This window comes from Calypte anna, chromosome Z, assembly GCF_003957555.1.
Source record: "Calypte anna isolate BGI_N300 chromosome Z, bCalAnn1_v1.p, whole genome shotgun sequence".
NCBI classification, from domain to species: domain Eukaryota; kingdom Metazoa; phylum Chordata; class Aves; order Apodiformes; family Trochilidae; genus Calypte; species Calypte anna.
The window spans coordinates 64,475,683-64,492,380 of NC_044274.1; the positions used below are offsets into that span (position 1 = coordinate 64,475,683).

The 16,698-nt window shown below is 35.2% G+C and overlaps 1 protein-coding gene across 1 annotated transcript in view; it reads right to left on the reverse strand.

Annotated features, from left to right (window-relative positions):
- SHOC1 (shortage in chiasmata 1) overlaps window positions 1-16,698 on the reverse strand; it is a 57,315-nt gene that overhangs the window by 21,084 nt on the left and 19,533 nt on the right. Inside the window, exons 10-16 of the mRNA XM_030467780.1 lie at window positions 16,248-16,342; window positions 15,415-15,657; window positions 13,830-14,276; window positions 9,723-9,848; window positions 7,518-7,694; window positions 4,207-4,314; window positions 2,296-2,483 (exon numbers count right to left, since the gene is read on the reverse strand). Coding sequence (XP_030323640.1) covers window positions 2,296-2,483; window positions 4,207-4,314; window positions 7,518-7,694; window positions 9,723-9,848; window positions 13,830-14,276; window positions 15,415-15,657; window positions 16,248-16,342 — 1,384 coding nt within the window. The remainder of the gene's footprint in view (window positions 1-2,295; window positions 2,484-4,206; window positions 4,315-7,517; window positions 7,695-9,722; window positions 9,849-13,829; window positions 14,277-15,414; window positions 15,658-16,247; window positions 16,343-16,698) is intronic.

Below are 16,698 nucleotides of genomic sequence, written 5' to 3' on the forward strand. Positions count from 1 at the left end.
TTTAAAAAGCTAAGGACACTATATAACCTTCTTACTGTTATACTACACAGATTATAACATTAGAGGCATTATCACTGTGGAGGCAAAACTTAAAGAGATCTAGAACTCAGCCTGCAAGACTGTGAGGAACCAGAGGGAGGTATTAAATGTACTGCTGAAGTAACCAGAAAGATTTTTCTGACCATAAATGGACTGCAATGAAGTGTTCCTGCCAGAGAATCTCATCTCTGAGACATCAAATACTGCTTAAGATGAAAATGTTGAAAAGGATTAGAATCTACAAAACTGATACAGTCTCAAAAAATGGCTACCAGAGAAGGTGTTTATACTGTCCACTGCTTCGACCAATAGAAACTGAACTTGCACTACATCAGCTGTCTGAGTATGTAAAGAAGAACATGTACACACAGAAATGATTTACACCTTACTTTCAGACAGAATGATCTCTGAACCTTTATGCTATTGTGTAGATAATTTTCATGGAGCACACAAGATTTTTAAGAGGGCACATAACACTGTCTAACTCTTGAGATATACTGATGCAAGACAATCATATATGTAAATATTAAGTATGTTAGATCTTGTCTGAAGAGAACTTCTGGATAGCAGACTGACAAGATTAAGGCAAATTTCCATTTCCTTACATCAGTGCACAGAGCAGCCACCTGGCAACACACTGGCTCCTTTCAAACCAGTTTTGGACAACCGCATTTTAAGAAGCAGACCTCCTTTCTCATAAGCCATAAAACAGTGTACTCATTACAAGTTGTGAGCTAGATGACATTTTAGTCTTGTTCTGTCTAACAATGAGCACAAAGGATAATGAAACAGAAAATAAAGTTGTTTCTTCCATTCCATTAGCAACTTCTTGCTAATGAAGGAGATGTCTCAATATAATCCTTCATCAATAATAATTTTAGTTAATAAAAGGATACTGAATTGTCATATTTCACATCATATTAACTGACAGTGATGTAATGGGACAGGAAATGGCTTATTCAACACAACTTTGACTTCACATTAAAACCAGAATATTCCTTCTGCCTATTCTGGCTCATTGAAACCTGTCTCTGAACATCAGAGAACAAAAAACAATCTTATAATAATGAATACAACAATATATATTCTCACAATACATGGGTATGCATGCATGACCTTCAGTTTAAGTCACGCAAGGAACTCAACACTCAGGAGAGTTATAGTTAAAAATCTTTAAAAAAATACTATCTAATGGAGTTCAGAAGAAAAGCAGAATTGTCACTGAGCTGACATAAAGATGACAAAGCTGTCATATGTCTCTTAGTACAGCTTAATCCTAGCACCACAAAACAAAATGCATTACTCTTAAGAAGGAGAAAATTATGCTGAAATCATCTTAGAGGACTATTGAAGGACAGACACCAAGACAATCAACACCATTTTGTTTTGGCTTCTTCATTTCCATTTTAAATTCATGGGGGGTGCACAATAAGCTATTATATTTTTTTTAGGAAAGTTTAATTGAAGGATGTTCAGAGCTCTTAGAGCAGCTCTTAACAAAAAGGAAAGTGGAGTATGGAAACAAGTTAAATAGATGAAAGTAAGCTTTCAGCTACTCGTGTTACTTTGGTGTGTGTTCAACAGTGTGAATTCTAATCCAAACAGTCAGGACACTTGAAAGATGTGGTAAATGTTCTTTAAATAAATAGCAAATTTTCTGCAAAGGCAACTGGCATATTGCACTGTGTGGTGTCTCCCAAAATATTCACATATCCAGAAAAAAAGAGTATCTTCGGGTAACTTGAATCACCTCCACAACTCTTATCTTCCATACCACAGTTATTCTTTATGGATATTTGCATCTTATATAATTATAATGCCAGGAGATTGGCCTGATACATGGGTTAAGCAGAGGCCATCTGTGAATAACAAAACTCATACTCCATTGTGTGTATTCTTGGAGACACACTGTACAAGTACACAATCCTGATTTGTGCTGTGATTCTCTTTGCACCAGAAACAGACCAGAAAAACGCCACCTGGTACAAGCAAACTGGCAACCATGCAGTAATTTTAGAACTTGTATGCCTGTTATTTCAGTCATTCAACAAGGGGAGATTTGATCAAACAGAAACCTGAGCTGCTCCTGATAGAGCTCTTAAACTCTGTTATCCTTATTTAACAGAGACTATGAGTTGGAAAGGTAATTATAAAACTTTCTTCCATAAACCAACTCTTGTTGAAAGATGGTTTTATAAATATTCACATAGTTTGGAGCAGTTTTGTTTGCTTAGAGAAAATGTTTAGATTATTAACCTTAACACTGTGTTCCTTTCCATTGCTTTGCATCCAATTTAACATTTGACTCTGAAGTTCTGTTATTTTGGGATTTGTTTCATGCTTTTTCTGGCTGCTGTACTGTACAATCTTCAGCTGCCTCCAGATGTTATTCAAACAGGATTCTAAGATGTTTTTATAGATATCCTTTGCCTTGGACAAATAACCTGTTAATAAAGTAACAAAGTAATTGCAAGGTCAAAAGATAATTGCCACGGTTTGTGTTTAATCTACACATAGATTTAAAATTTGTGTGAAGAAAAAAAGAAAAATTAGTGGCTCATCAATATGAAAGGACACTATTGCTACAAATCAGATACTTAAATAGCATTTATAAAACTGTTGTAACTCCTGTATATTATCTGTTACATGACTCCTGCCAGAATTATAGAACATTGCATTCTATAGCTGCGAAGTTTCTTTTGTTAATTTAACTGCTTATACTAAATAACAACTTTATATTCTCACTGTGCAAAGCTTTATTTGCTCTGTGTTTTCATCACATTATCACAACTACTTCTCAAGTCAAAATGATGTCTTTTGTATATAGTAAATGGTGAACAATACTGGGTTATTTGAAAATCCATAAAGAAAAAAATACATCTATGATAACTACGTGATGAGTGACACAGCACAGCACAACATCACTGCAACAGTGAGGACCCCAGGGCCTACTTAGAATCTGGCTCCATTTTCTAATTTTTTTTTTTTTTCATTTTTACTTGTGCAGTTTCCTGTATGAGGTGCTGCTGTGATATGAAAGGACATAATTCTGAACTAGCTTTTGCTACAACAGAACAGAGGAAGAACAACTGGTCATTTGTCTCCCTCCTATTGTCCTACGTTGTTTATAGTAATCATAAAAAGAATTCCACTTATCATTCTAGTTATACATAAATTCTGTATTTTTTTTCCAAGTCTCTTATTGCTAGAAATATTTAAAGGAACATAAAATAATTTCTATCCCCCATAGGTCTATCTATGGTAGATGTTTTCTGCTTTAGGGAAAGACCCTCCATCAAGGGATAATTCAGAGTGACTCAGGTTAGATGCTCTGAATCACTTTATCTGTTATAAAAAAGAGGGAGTTTCACTTTTCTAGCATTCAGAGTTAATTTCAGCTCCTTATGAATGCATTCTAATACATCTGAAAATTTACAGTATACAACTATGGGAGTTTAGCAAGCATGGCATTATCACTTTATGCATAAAACTGGGTTACAACTAATTTTCACATTCCAAATTTGAATGCGTAAAACCAGAAAAGCTCAAAAAGTATTTCTGTGTGAGTTCAGTGCTGAAGACAGGACCTTAAATTCAAAGTCCCTTATCATATTTTAGATAACCTTTAGATATCTTTTAGATAACCCTTATCATATTTTAGATAAAAACCTTATCATATTTTAGATAACATTTCAAATTTTGCTTAAAATACATTCAGTTTTAATTTCCTCATTTCCAAGCAGCCTAAGAATATTTTTAGGTGGAAATTGTTCCACACTTAGAAAAGGTAGATTGTAAATAACAAAGAAGCTGACAAATGTGTGTTTTGAGAAATTGGTGTTTCTCCGTTTCCAGTGATAATTTTTCATTCTAATATGCAAGACAACACATTACAGTAGTGGAAGTTTTTATGAACATTTCGTAGAAAAATTCATATAACAACATAAAGAGCCGTATATTAGTCATGAACTGAGCATATACACTGCCAAAGTACAATCTTCAGTAAGTTCATTTCTAATGATGGAACAGAAATAAGCAAGAATACGTGGTTGAAAATCATATTGAAGATGTCACTGGCAAAGAATCACAGCCTACAAACATGAAGGATGGACTGAAGAATAGACACCTTGGGTTTCTGGGTATCATTATTCACTGTTAAATACAAACCTATTGCTGTGTCCAAGCCACATGTTAAAAGAAGATCTCGAACTGTCACCAGCAGGTGCACCAGAGCTGCATGTCTGAACAGCATGATCTCATTCTCATCTACTTTACCTTTGAAAATAAAAACACAAAAATTTGAGAAATCATGCTATACAGGTGTAATTAATCTAAAAGATCCTGGTATCTCAGAATTTTCATTAAACACACTTAAACAGACATAATCTTGAAAAGTTGGATGTGGTACTCTTGGAAAACAGCTTATGATATAGTATAATTTTTCCCATGTCATCTGTTCCAGGGCAAGTGTTTTTGAAAGGTATGTAGGGATAGATGCAAGGGATAACAGTTTCCCAAGTTTTGCTGTAAAATTAATACTGCCTTACTGATTTTAGTACAGGAATCTGTAAATATATATATGGAAACAGCTAAATTTCTCATATTTTGGTCCATTTAATTTACTCATCACATTAGTCAAATCACTAATTTTTTCAACATCACTGTAATTCCATTTAACCTGTTTTGCAAATATTCCAGAACTCTCTCCAATAAAAATCATTACCTACTAATCAATGCAATTTTGTAGCACTTATAACCATAAAATGAACTTTTACAGAATCTTTCCAACAAATTTTAGACAATAAAACTCACATTCTCTATGGCAAATTTGGACCCAGCAAGTCCTCACACATGTGAGAAAAATTCCTATTGTCTAGTTTCTTAACTTCTGATAGCAACTTTCTCTCACCAAATTAGCTTCTCCTGATGAAAATCTTAACCTTCTCTGAGAAAGAAAATTTGGAAGACATATGCTTCTTCTTGGATCCATAGAGTAAATAGAACAATTTATGGACTACTTATTCTGTGTTATGTAACAATTTTCAATAAATCTTCAAGGACTTGATTGAACAGGGAGGAACAACTGCTCTGAAGAAGGAAGGCATTTTTGGGAATAGCACACAGAGTGTGATGCAGTTCAGTATCTTAAGAAAGGAAGTATGTGCCTGGTGCAGAGTAAGTGGACTTAATAATAAAAAGCACACGTTCAAAATGATAAAAGTGGCTGAGAAAGATAATTAAAGAATAAATGACTGATGAAGGAATTACTGAATGAGATGCAACAAGTAAAAATCAGCTAGTTCTGCGAACTGGTATCAACACACATTTTAATTAAAAAAGACAAGTGAAGTACTTAGGAAGTAAAAATCAAACTTACAAAACACAGCATACCAAAGCATTAGCTGGAAATAGCATGGAAGACAGAGACAATTATACTTTATCAAAAGACAGAAAGTGACTGTTCATCTCTATCAGTCAAAGTGCTGACACTGAAGGACAAGAACTGCTCTTGACATTACTTGTAAAAACTTAGTAAGGAAAACAGGCAATTTAGAAACAAAGCAAGAGAGTAAAAAGCACTTTTTATAGTAAAAAATGGGAGTATTTGGTGATATTTGGTACAAAAAGAAAGGACCAGCAGTGGAAGTTCAATAATAGCCTAGCAAGTCATTGTTTTCTAGGTTCACTGAATGACTAATTAAAAAAATCAATGAATGGATTACTAAGAAACTGAATCAGCACATTCTAGAGTAAAAATTGGATATTGCACAACTATTTAAAACCAGGAAAGCAGTAGAAGATTTAAGGAAGTTACTAGGGACGTTTTGGAATTTTCTGCACAGTTAGAAAAAGATTAATTAGGAATGGGTTGTATATGCTATTGTCTTCCTCATCTACGTGTTAATATGGATCTTCCAGCAAGAAAATTTTAATTTCCTTCTGCTTATTTACTAGGGAAAAAAATGCAAGTCTCCCCTTGCACTTCACTGTCTTTTCAGTGCAGATGATAACAGCTACATCAACCTGACCTGAGCAAAAAGGTTTTAATCCTTTCCTTGATTTCCTTGAGCTGTAGCTGAACAATCCAGCTATTTCCTGCGTCCATCTTGTGTTCAACTACAGTTTGAATAACAAGGTATAGGTAAATATTACCCATTCCTCAGAAAACACTTTCCCTTAAGAGCAAGATGACTATTTGTCTTTTCAGTATTTTAGCTACTAAACATTTTCATTGATTTAATTGCTGTCATTTTAGCAGCTAGTAACATATTGCACAGCTAATCTACAGTTCCCTGAAGTCTGAATGAGCATGCCACAGCACATAAAACTGCACCTGAAAGGATATAAGTTTTCTTACACATATCTTGCATTAAAATGTACACTCCTCCATTTTCCCTTCATCTAGAGAAGCAGTAGCAGCTCTCTGTATACTTTTCTAAGCATTGTTTTCCTTTCTGTGTTTCACCAATACAGATACTGAGTTTCTTCCTCATGTTTGTAAAGATGTTTATTTTTATCTAAGCTCCCTCAAATTAAGATAATGCTGTCACTGACAAATTTAATATAGTAGTTCTATAGATCACACACTGTCATTCTGCAGAGACCACTAACATTTTTTTGTTTGCCTTGTCATTAATTTGTAATTTCATTATGATCAGCTTTGAAAAAAACAGATCCATCATCCAAAGCAATAAAGTTTAGATAGTTAAAGTTTGTCACATAATTCATAACATAATATAAAAACTTGGCAGGTAGTGGACAGCCTGGAATGTTATACTTACAAGGTGAGCAGAAAAACTAAAAAAATAACTGGTATATTTTTAATAATTGATATAATTTTAATATTTGATATAATTGACATATTGAATAGCTTTCTAAGTCTTCCTCAAACACAATCTGTAGTTTGCTGTGAGGTTTTTCCTAACCCTCTCTTTATCTATAGCAAAAAATCTTCATAGGGAGTCACAGATTTGCTGGCTTTTTTTCTTTTTTTCTGTTTTTGTGGACTTTTCATATATCACATAAGAAAGAAATGAAGTCAGAAAGAATCCAAGTTAATATGGATTTTTTTCCTTCTCATTTCTAATATAGGCTTAGCATTTTGCATCATACAGGTGTGACAAACAGTAACTACTAAAAGGAAAGAAGGCAGGTTTTTATTTTTTAATTTATCATGAAAAAATAATTTCAACATTGTTTGCTAAATAAGGAGCATTTCCAAAGCTTATCTAAAATATTTTAAAGTTAAATTTAATTAGCTTTTTTTTTTTTTTTCCTCTTCTTCAGTATTCAGGTTAATAAATGCAATGCTGAAGAACTGGAAGAAGTTCTGGAAATAAAAGAGAAAATCAGGTACTGTAAATCTACAAGATAAACTGCTGGAAGTTTTTCCATTATTTTACCAAACAACTTGAATTTTGTATCACCAATTAAATCTTTATTAGTACTAAAAAAGAAAAAAACCCTAAAAGACATACCTTCATTAAAACGATCACATATCACTTTCTCTTGCTGTTTTAAGAAAAACCTTGTATGATCAAACTGAATGCTGTCAAAGCTCCACTTAACAGAAGCAAGTACACCCAGATGTGCCAAATCTTTTAGAACAGGTGTGGCTGCTTCTTCCAAGAGGCAGTATGCCTGGCATTGGCTTTCTGAAGAGCACAACAAGCAAAACATAGTGGTAAACAAAACATAATGGTAAATTTTGGTTTTATGTACTACAAGTGGACAGCAATAGACCTAGCATAACACAAGCAATACTGACTTCTTTATAATATTAATAGAAAAACATTTGCTAGACCAGGTGCTTCCTGAGTGGTAGGATTAAAGAGATTGTCACAGCAGGCAACCATGTTATTCCATGCATTTCATAAAGTCATGAAACTGCATGATGAAGAAGTAGGATCTTCTACTCCTTTGACTCTCACTAGGATTGCACTATTATTCCATTGCTCTAAAACCACCCTCTACTTTGTTGTTTGAATTTATACTTACTGCCTTTACATCCACTTGTTACTATAACTTCACCTTAAACGGTTCCCTAGTATTTACCTCATGTCTTTGTCTATCAAGGTTAAACAAGCCAACTCTTAGTCCCTTTGTGCTTTCATACTAACAGTTTTTAACATAATTTGTTTAATATCATGCTGTTTCACAATTATTTCAAAATTAAAAATTATTGGTATTATTGGTATTATCATCCATCACAAAGATGTCAGTTGCTAGATGAGTTGAAAGGGATGTCCCTTTCCTTAGGAAAGGAGATAAAACTTTTCCATACTCACTTTTTAAAATTATATTTGAAGATCAACAAGATCAGATCTCTGTGATTCTCCATTTTGATGGACTTACTATTATTTTTCAAAAATACTTTCAACTGATCAATATAAATGATGTAATTTGATTATCAGCTGACTTAGCTTCACTTGCTCAATGAACTACTTCATGAGATCATTTAATAATTTAATATTTTTAAGCAGTCTAAAAAAAAATACATTACTATGTGCAATTTTCAGCCTTTATGGAAACAGGTCAGATACTGCAGTATTTTGGATGCACATTGCATAGTTTTATTCAGGAATTCCTGTATTAATGTTTCATTTTCTTTTAAAAGTGTATTTCTACTCGTACATCTTCAGTGTTCCACTCTTAAGTAAAACTCTTGTCTGAATCTTTCTAACATTTTTTTTGGCCACAGGCTTGTGTTGCTAAAGAAATTTTCCCTCTTGTGCAAGGCCACCATGATGGAACATTCTGTATTCCAATATATAATAGAACATCCAGTCCCAACAAATACTTATTGTGCAAAACGCTAAGTTTTGCTTTGACAGCACAAAAGGTCTAAAATCTTCATTTATATTCAAGGAGTCTTGCTTCAAGGTTTACTAAAAAAAAAAAAAGTATTAAAACATGAGCTTATGGCTGTTAATGTGATCCCCATCTCAGATGGAACAGATTAAAATAACATTCTACTCTTTCACTGGTATATTGAAAGAAACTTCCATTAAGCACATGGTTGGACTGAATGTATTTCTACATAAAACCAAACTAATCCGTGCTAGGCCTATAACTTTCTAGCTCTGTTTGTGCTTAATGTGAGGCTGTGAAAATATCTTTGATAAATATCTTCTATGCTCTTCTGCATGACAGAATTGTTGTTACTGCACAGTCTTTGCTTCAGTGCTTGAAAAGCACAACAGCAAGGCTTCACAGGGTAGGGCTTACCCATTTATTTGATAAATCCATAGTGGATGACTACTGTGTTAAAGACATTTCTTACCAAAAGTATTGCAAATCCCTTCTGTTCCCAGTTCTCTCATTTAGTCATTCACAAAAAAAAAAAAAAAAAAAAGCAAAAAAAAAAAAGCAAAAAAAAAAAGCAAAATAACAACTTGAGGGTATTAATTGATATGAAGAGATTAATGTTCACTGATTTAGGTCAGATATAACTTAAAGGCTGCATTAATTTTGCATGCAATCTGCTTTAGCCTAAGGATGGAGATCAATAGCCTGCTCTCACAGTTGTGTGAAAAATAAATATTCATCTTCTTGGAAGAGTTTTCAGTCACAAGGAGAAGAGACTACACCTAATAATTTCTGTATTTGTCTGAGTAGTACAATTCAAGATAAAATTTTATTGCAAATCTATGTTAAATAAAACATATTGAAAGACAATATACCTGATGCTTGAATATCAACTACGACACTGTCCTCGTTCTCTTGTTCTTTTTCCTCTGTCCTGATGGTCTCACAAACAGAACTGTCCTCTTTCTGGATATGTGTATGTTCTTCTTCAGGTTGTGGCACTAAATCATTAAAGAGCAATGAACATTTAGGTAGCAGTATCATGTAACCAGCTCAGTGAATAAGAAAACTGATGTAAATGAAAATACAAGCACAAAATTTCAAGATAATTAGTTTCTACAACACATACATTTGCTTTTAGCAAACTTCATTATTGTTTTCATGGGTTTATGTAGTATGGAAAAACATCAAGAGAGAGATGAGGCACCATCAGACTTCACAGCCTAAGAAGTCTAAAATTATCAGTCTCCTTTTCCTTAGGGCAGAAATACAGAGCTGGGAAAATTAAGGAGCTGGTACTATTGCCCTGTAATAGAGCTCCAGTGAGAAACTCATATGCCTTTATGTGGAGAAAAAACATGTATGTGAAGAAAGATGCTGCTGGGTATAAGGAGCTCAGACTATGAAAAATATCTTGGTATGTGTGAATTGAAAAGATCAGATACTATAAGTGACCTAGAAAAAGAACATGGAAGCTGCAAATGACCGGGGAAAAAAATACTTATTCAAAATAACTTCTCCTGTCTTTTATCTATCTTTTTTAATATGTTACTCTTTCTAGGTCTCCTTCCCTTCTTCCTCATAAATACTGAGGCATGAGCAACAGCTTCTGCCCACAAAGCTTCCTTTGGCAGCTCTTTCTCTCTTTTTGAGTGGGCTTCTGGCTGAACAGGTGTCTCTTAAATATGACTGATTTTTTCTAGTTAAGAATACCAGTTTCCTTGGATAACAACTGATTATACAGAGAACAAAAGAAAATTACTTTTTTTTCTAGTTAAGTTAAAAGAAATTCCTGATTTTGAAAAACCTCAGAGGGTTCAAAATTGGATTATATTTTCATTTATACTTAGTCCTGTGTATTTACTGAACTAAATATGATACACAATTACATCCCTAGAAAACAAGCCAGACAAAAAAAAGCCAATATAGAAAGAGCCCTATAAGTGATAGCATTATTAATTTCAGTTAAATTTATAATCATACTTAATAAAAACTTTTCGTTATTACAAAAAGTATAAAGTAATTTACATCATTTCTATGTGATGAGGCCTATATATTTTAATATCTGCTCTATATATCAGATATAACTGATCTGCAACACTGGGGTTTACCTATAAACGTTTTCTAAACTGGATTTAACTTTTTAAAACTTCTGCATGTAGTACAGCTTGTCTTCCAATACAACAGCACTTCTTGTTACGAAATGCAGTTCAAGGAAGAGTTCACTAGATGGTAGCATAAAACTTGAGTTCAGCATCTTGAGCTCACACTTCGGAATTTTTGCTTTCTGAGTCTTTCGGGCATGCTTACCAGTGCCAGTAACACATCAATACTACCAAGAAATAATTTAATCCACAAGATTACATATTTTTGCAATTAAATAAATATTCCAGTTTTATAGAAAAAATGCTGCAAGCTTTCATGTAAAAATTTTAATATTTTTATACATATAACTGAAACACAAAAATCTTCCACACAACTCCAAAAATTGAAATTACATTATTGAACACTTTTAGGGATGAGGCATCCACAGCTTCTGTAGTAAACCTGTTCCATTGTCTCACAACACACACAGCAAATAATGCCTAACTTAAATCTTCCCTCTTCCATTTCAAAGCCTTTCTTTCCCCCTTGTCCTACCACCTCATGTCCTTACAAAAAGTCCCTCCCCAGGGACTTTTCACACTTAAAATATTTGAAAAAGAATTTTACTTCTTGTTCTTGTCTGTGCGATGTTGGTTGCACAAAATTAGGAGTATTGGTAACTATGGTTTGACAGCAAGAACAGGTAGCCTGGAAGGAATAGAGAGAATTTGTCTGAGCAGCCAGGGATTAGATTAGAAAAGTTAAAGCCTTGATAGAATTAAATCTGACCAGGGACATCAAGGGTAACAAGAAAATCTTCTACAGGTATGTCAGCAATAAAAGGAGGCCTAGGGATAAGGGAGCCCTCTCCAAAAGGAAACAGGAGACCAGCTACCCAGGATATGGAGAAGGCTGATAACACCTTCTTTGCCTCAGTCTTCATTATGAAGGACTCAGGTCACACCACCCAAGTCACAAAAGATAAAGCCAGGGACTGGGAGAATGAAGAACCATCCCTGTTAGGGGTAGTCAATTTCATCTAAGAAACTTGAAAGTGCACGAGTCCAGGGTACCTGAAGACAGGCACCCACAGGTCCCAAGGGAAATGGCAGAAGAAGTTGCTAAGCCACCATTCTTCACATCTGAAAAGTTGTGGCAGTCCAGTGAAGTTCCCAAGGACTGGGAAAGGGGAACATAATCCCCATTTTGAAAAAAAGGGAAGAAAGAAAGACCCACAAGATCTGCAGGACAGTCAGTCTCACCTCGGTGCCTGGCAAGACCACAGAGCAGACCCTCCTGGAAACCTTGCTAAGGCACATGAAAAACAGAGATGATTTGCAACAGCCAACATGGCTTCACTAGATGCAAATCCTGTCTGGAAAATTTGGTGGCCTTCTACATGGGGGTTACACACTGGGGAGAGAGGGACTCTCTGGGTGTGGGAAAAGCTTTAGCTGCTGTTCAGAGATAACATCTTTTTCTCTAAAATGGAAGGACATGGATAAGGAATCAGCGGGATGGTGGCAAACAGTTGCAGTCAATAGCTTGATGTCCAAGTGGAGATGAGTGACAAATGGTGTGTCTCACAGACTGGTATTGAGAGCAGTGCTGTTTAACACCACTGCAGTGACAGGGACATTGGAACTGAGTTCACCATCAGCAAGTCTGCAGATGACAGTGAGCTGTGTGGTGTGGTTGATACACTGGAGGGCAGGGATGCCATCCAGGGTTGAGAAGTGGGCCTGTGGAAATGGCTTGAAGTTCATTAAGGCCAAGTGCAAGGTTTGGCATGTGGCTTGAGGTAATTCCATACACAAATACAGGTTGGGAGGAGAAAGGAGCAGCCCCGAAGAAAGGATGGTGACGTGCTGTTTGATGAGAAGCTCAACATGAGCTGGCAATGTGCACTTTCAGCCCAGAAAGCCAACTATATTCTGGGCTGCATCAAAAGAAACATGGCCAGCAGGTTCAAGGGAGGTGATTCTCTCCTTCTACTCTACTCTCAAGAGATCTGGAGTAGTGTGTCCAGTTCTGAAGCCCCCAACACAAGAAGGGCATGGATCTCTTGGAGTGAATCCTAAAGAGAGCTGTGAAGATGATTAGAAGGCTGGAACAACATTCCTATGAGGACAGGCTAAGAGATCTGGGGTCATTCAGCCTGGAGAAAAGAAGACACCAGAGAGACCATATAGCAGCCTTCCAGTACCTGGAGGGGGCCTAAAAGAAAGTACAAGGGAGAATGTTTTTAAACTGGAAGAGGATAGGTTAGATAAGATACTAGGAAGAGAATGAGTGAGCTACTGGCAGAGGAGCTGTGGATGCCCCATCCCTGGAAATGTTCAAGGCCAGGCTGGATAGGGTGTTGAGCAACCTGATCTAGAGGGAGATGTCCCTGTATATGGTAGGGGGGTTGGACTTAGATGATCTTTAAGATCCCTTCCAACCCAAACCATTCTATGATATGATAACTACAATGAACTTGATAAATACAACGGATGAGTATTTCTCCAATGAGGTCAGGAGATCTGATTCAGAACAAGTGGACAGAAGAGAGCCCCAGGGGTAAGTAGCATTTTAGAGTTACTTTGTCAGAATAGTGTTAAATTAAAATATTTATTTTATTGAAGATCACTTTATGCCACCAGAAAATCCCCAAACTCAAAATAAAATCACCACACCATCCAAGAGAAACAAAATCCCCTGAGATACCTGAAAAAATAAAAGGCAAGATTCTTAGCTGAAAATTCATCTACATTAAAGATCATGAAAATGTTACAACTGGCTTCAGAAAATTTTTTTCTTTATAAATCTACTGCAATGAGCTACCATCTGTGGTAACTGATAGAAGAGAGCAGAATTAAAAGTGAAAAGATGGCAGGATAAAATGGTTCACGTACCTTTTGCAGGACTATCAGCATCATTTTCCCCATCTCTTTGGGTGAGTGTATGTTTAGATCTCAGCATGATAAAGTTGCTCAGATCAGAATCATCATTTCCCCACTTCGTAGGAAGTTCAAATGATGAAGGCTCTTGGTCACTGGGTGAGTTGTCTTGTTTAAATGACACTTCTTTACTGGTGACAGATCCAGATGATTGGGGTTTTTTTTTATCTTGGTTCAAGAAGTAAACTGCTTCTTCCAAATTATTTTGTTTTATACTTCCTCCAGTAATCTCTTCCACAGATGTATTTATACTGTGGACCTTGGCAGGTGATGCAAGGGGGGGGCAAAAGTGCTGCTTTTGAGTCTGTGGTGACAAGTCCAGATTAATTACTTTTTCTGACTGATGCCTTTCAGCAGAAAGCAGCTCCTGGCTAGTTACGTAAGTATTCTCCTCAAGCCATTCTAAAAAACAAAATTTAATTATTCTACTGCAACTTGTTCCTGGCAGGAGTTAATTATTTTGTATAATTATAGAGAAAGCATTTTTTTCATTTCTTCTTTCTGCCTTCTTAAACCCTTACAATCTGCTACTAGAAAATTTGGATTGATTACTCCTAAATACAAACTTTCAGTGCTAAGAAACCAAAGCCCATGCTGCTGTTTGGAAAAGTTCTCACTATCTGCCTGGTGCTTCCTGGTGTTAAAATTCTTTTTATTAAAATGGATGCAATACTTTTCATTAGGAGGAAAGATTTAAAGATTAAGGTTGTATTTTATTTTTTTTTCAGGAAAAAAAAAGTAAAGCATGTAACTACCTCCCTCTAAAGATCTGCAATTTTTTGCACTGCTGCTGCACATCCATGTTAAACACAGTAACTAAACATTTTATGATATGAAAAAAAGCAGATAAGTGAAACCATTCTTCATTAGCAGTGCCTATTTGTTTCATAATATATTATCTTATCATCATTCCTTGGAGTTCTACAACCACAACTTGTGCCTTGCTCTCAGGCAAGTATTTGATAAACTCTAAATTTTTTGCATTTTCTATTAAAATATGATGACAGGTATGCATAGTGGACAATGAAAAATTCTGAGGTTTATGAGTGGTTCATAAGTAGCCAGCATAAACCCCTTCTGAATAGCATCACAAAATAAAGAATTTTCACTGTAACACTCTCCCCACTGACCTGCAGATAGGACTATATGAATATCTGCTTTACTAAGATATACCAATGCAATGTTAGCATTTTTAAATAAATCATCAACATTACTGTTAATTGTATAAATTATAATAAATAATAAACTATTTCTTCAAAAAAAGTGTGGCTGTTGGAGGCTGCTTTCCGTACGCATGTTAATAGAAAAGATAAGTGTACTTAAACATTTTTGTTCCCAATATTTGTTCTAACTTTGTAAAAGTAAACCTGAATTCCAGTTGTGTTGCTACTTTTTATTGCTATAAAATATTTCATTCTTGAAAAGAAGAACTCTTCCATTTCCTTCCTTCATGGAGGTATGTAACTGTCACTGTGTGATTTTCTATTATTGTACCTCTCATTGCCTTTTAATCACTTTTTGTTAAACAGAAGATACTTACTTTCTAAATGATACGATGTAAATTTTGTGAATGTTTCTACTTCTATAGGAAGCAAACTGTTTGCATAAGTGGCATCCACATATAGTTGCTCCATAGTCTCTACAGTGACTGGATTTAAACCCAAATGAAGCCACCAGCCCTCCTCCAGTGAGCTAAGCATTGGTTCTTCTACCTCAACTGGTAGCATTTCCTTCAGTTCTATAAGTGAATAACGCTGATGTGCAAGTTCACCAGTAGGATACTCTACAAGAACAGAAATCAACATAAAGTATTATTAATCTAGAAATAGGAAAACAGAATGCCATTTTGGAAATTAAAGCTCCCAAGATTTGACCAACTACGCATATCCCTTGTTTATACTTCCATTTGTACCTCAGTGTCCACTAGTGAACATAAAATCAAAGCAGTTGATATTTTTTTTAAGATCTAGTAATGTATAGTGGCATTATTAAAGCTAAAAATTACTTTGTTCATTATCTGTGGGTTTACTTGTCACGCTTACAAAGACTTAACATAATCCTCACCTGAAAATAAAAAGAACTTAAATAGTCATGAACTTACCACATTTTATTTGCAACTATAAATGAATGTACCAATTAACTGGACAGCATAACATGAACTCTGCTCTTGTCTGCTCTTGTTGTCTTGTCATAACATTGTTTTCTTTTAACAGTACTTTTCTGTTGATTGATACGTATGTTGAAATATTATTCAAGTTTAAAACAGCACACAGAAAATAGTACAAAAAGCTAGCAAATTTTGATACATTCTGTCCACAAACATGGAACTCTTCAACACCAATCAGAAATGGATAATCAAACAGATATCCTTACCAACAAGCAAACGAGAGCTCATATTATCCCGATACTTCTCTGATTGCCATATCAAAGATTCCAAATACTCCCTAGAGGGCTCTGTAATCAAAATACTAGGAAAAACATAAAACAAGACTTAGAGGTATTAAGTTGAACAGCATTATCTGTTGAATATTGATTTACACAAGGCTACCTTTTAAAGATGTACTCTCTCTGTAAATGTTCAGTTCATTCGTTCATTCACTCATTCACTAACATTTTGCCCAGGTAAAGGAACTTCTCTCCTTAGCTACAGAGCTCTGGGAGGAGGCAAATAAGTTGAGAAATACCAGGAAGTTCAAGACTGAGATAGACTACTGGAACTGCACCCTGCTTTCCCTAAGACAGGCCTGTTGAGCAGACAGGACACATGATATGGAGGATTTCCCACCCTCTCTACCTGGCTGAACGCAGTGACTTAAGGGATAGA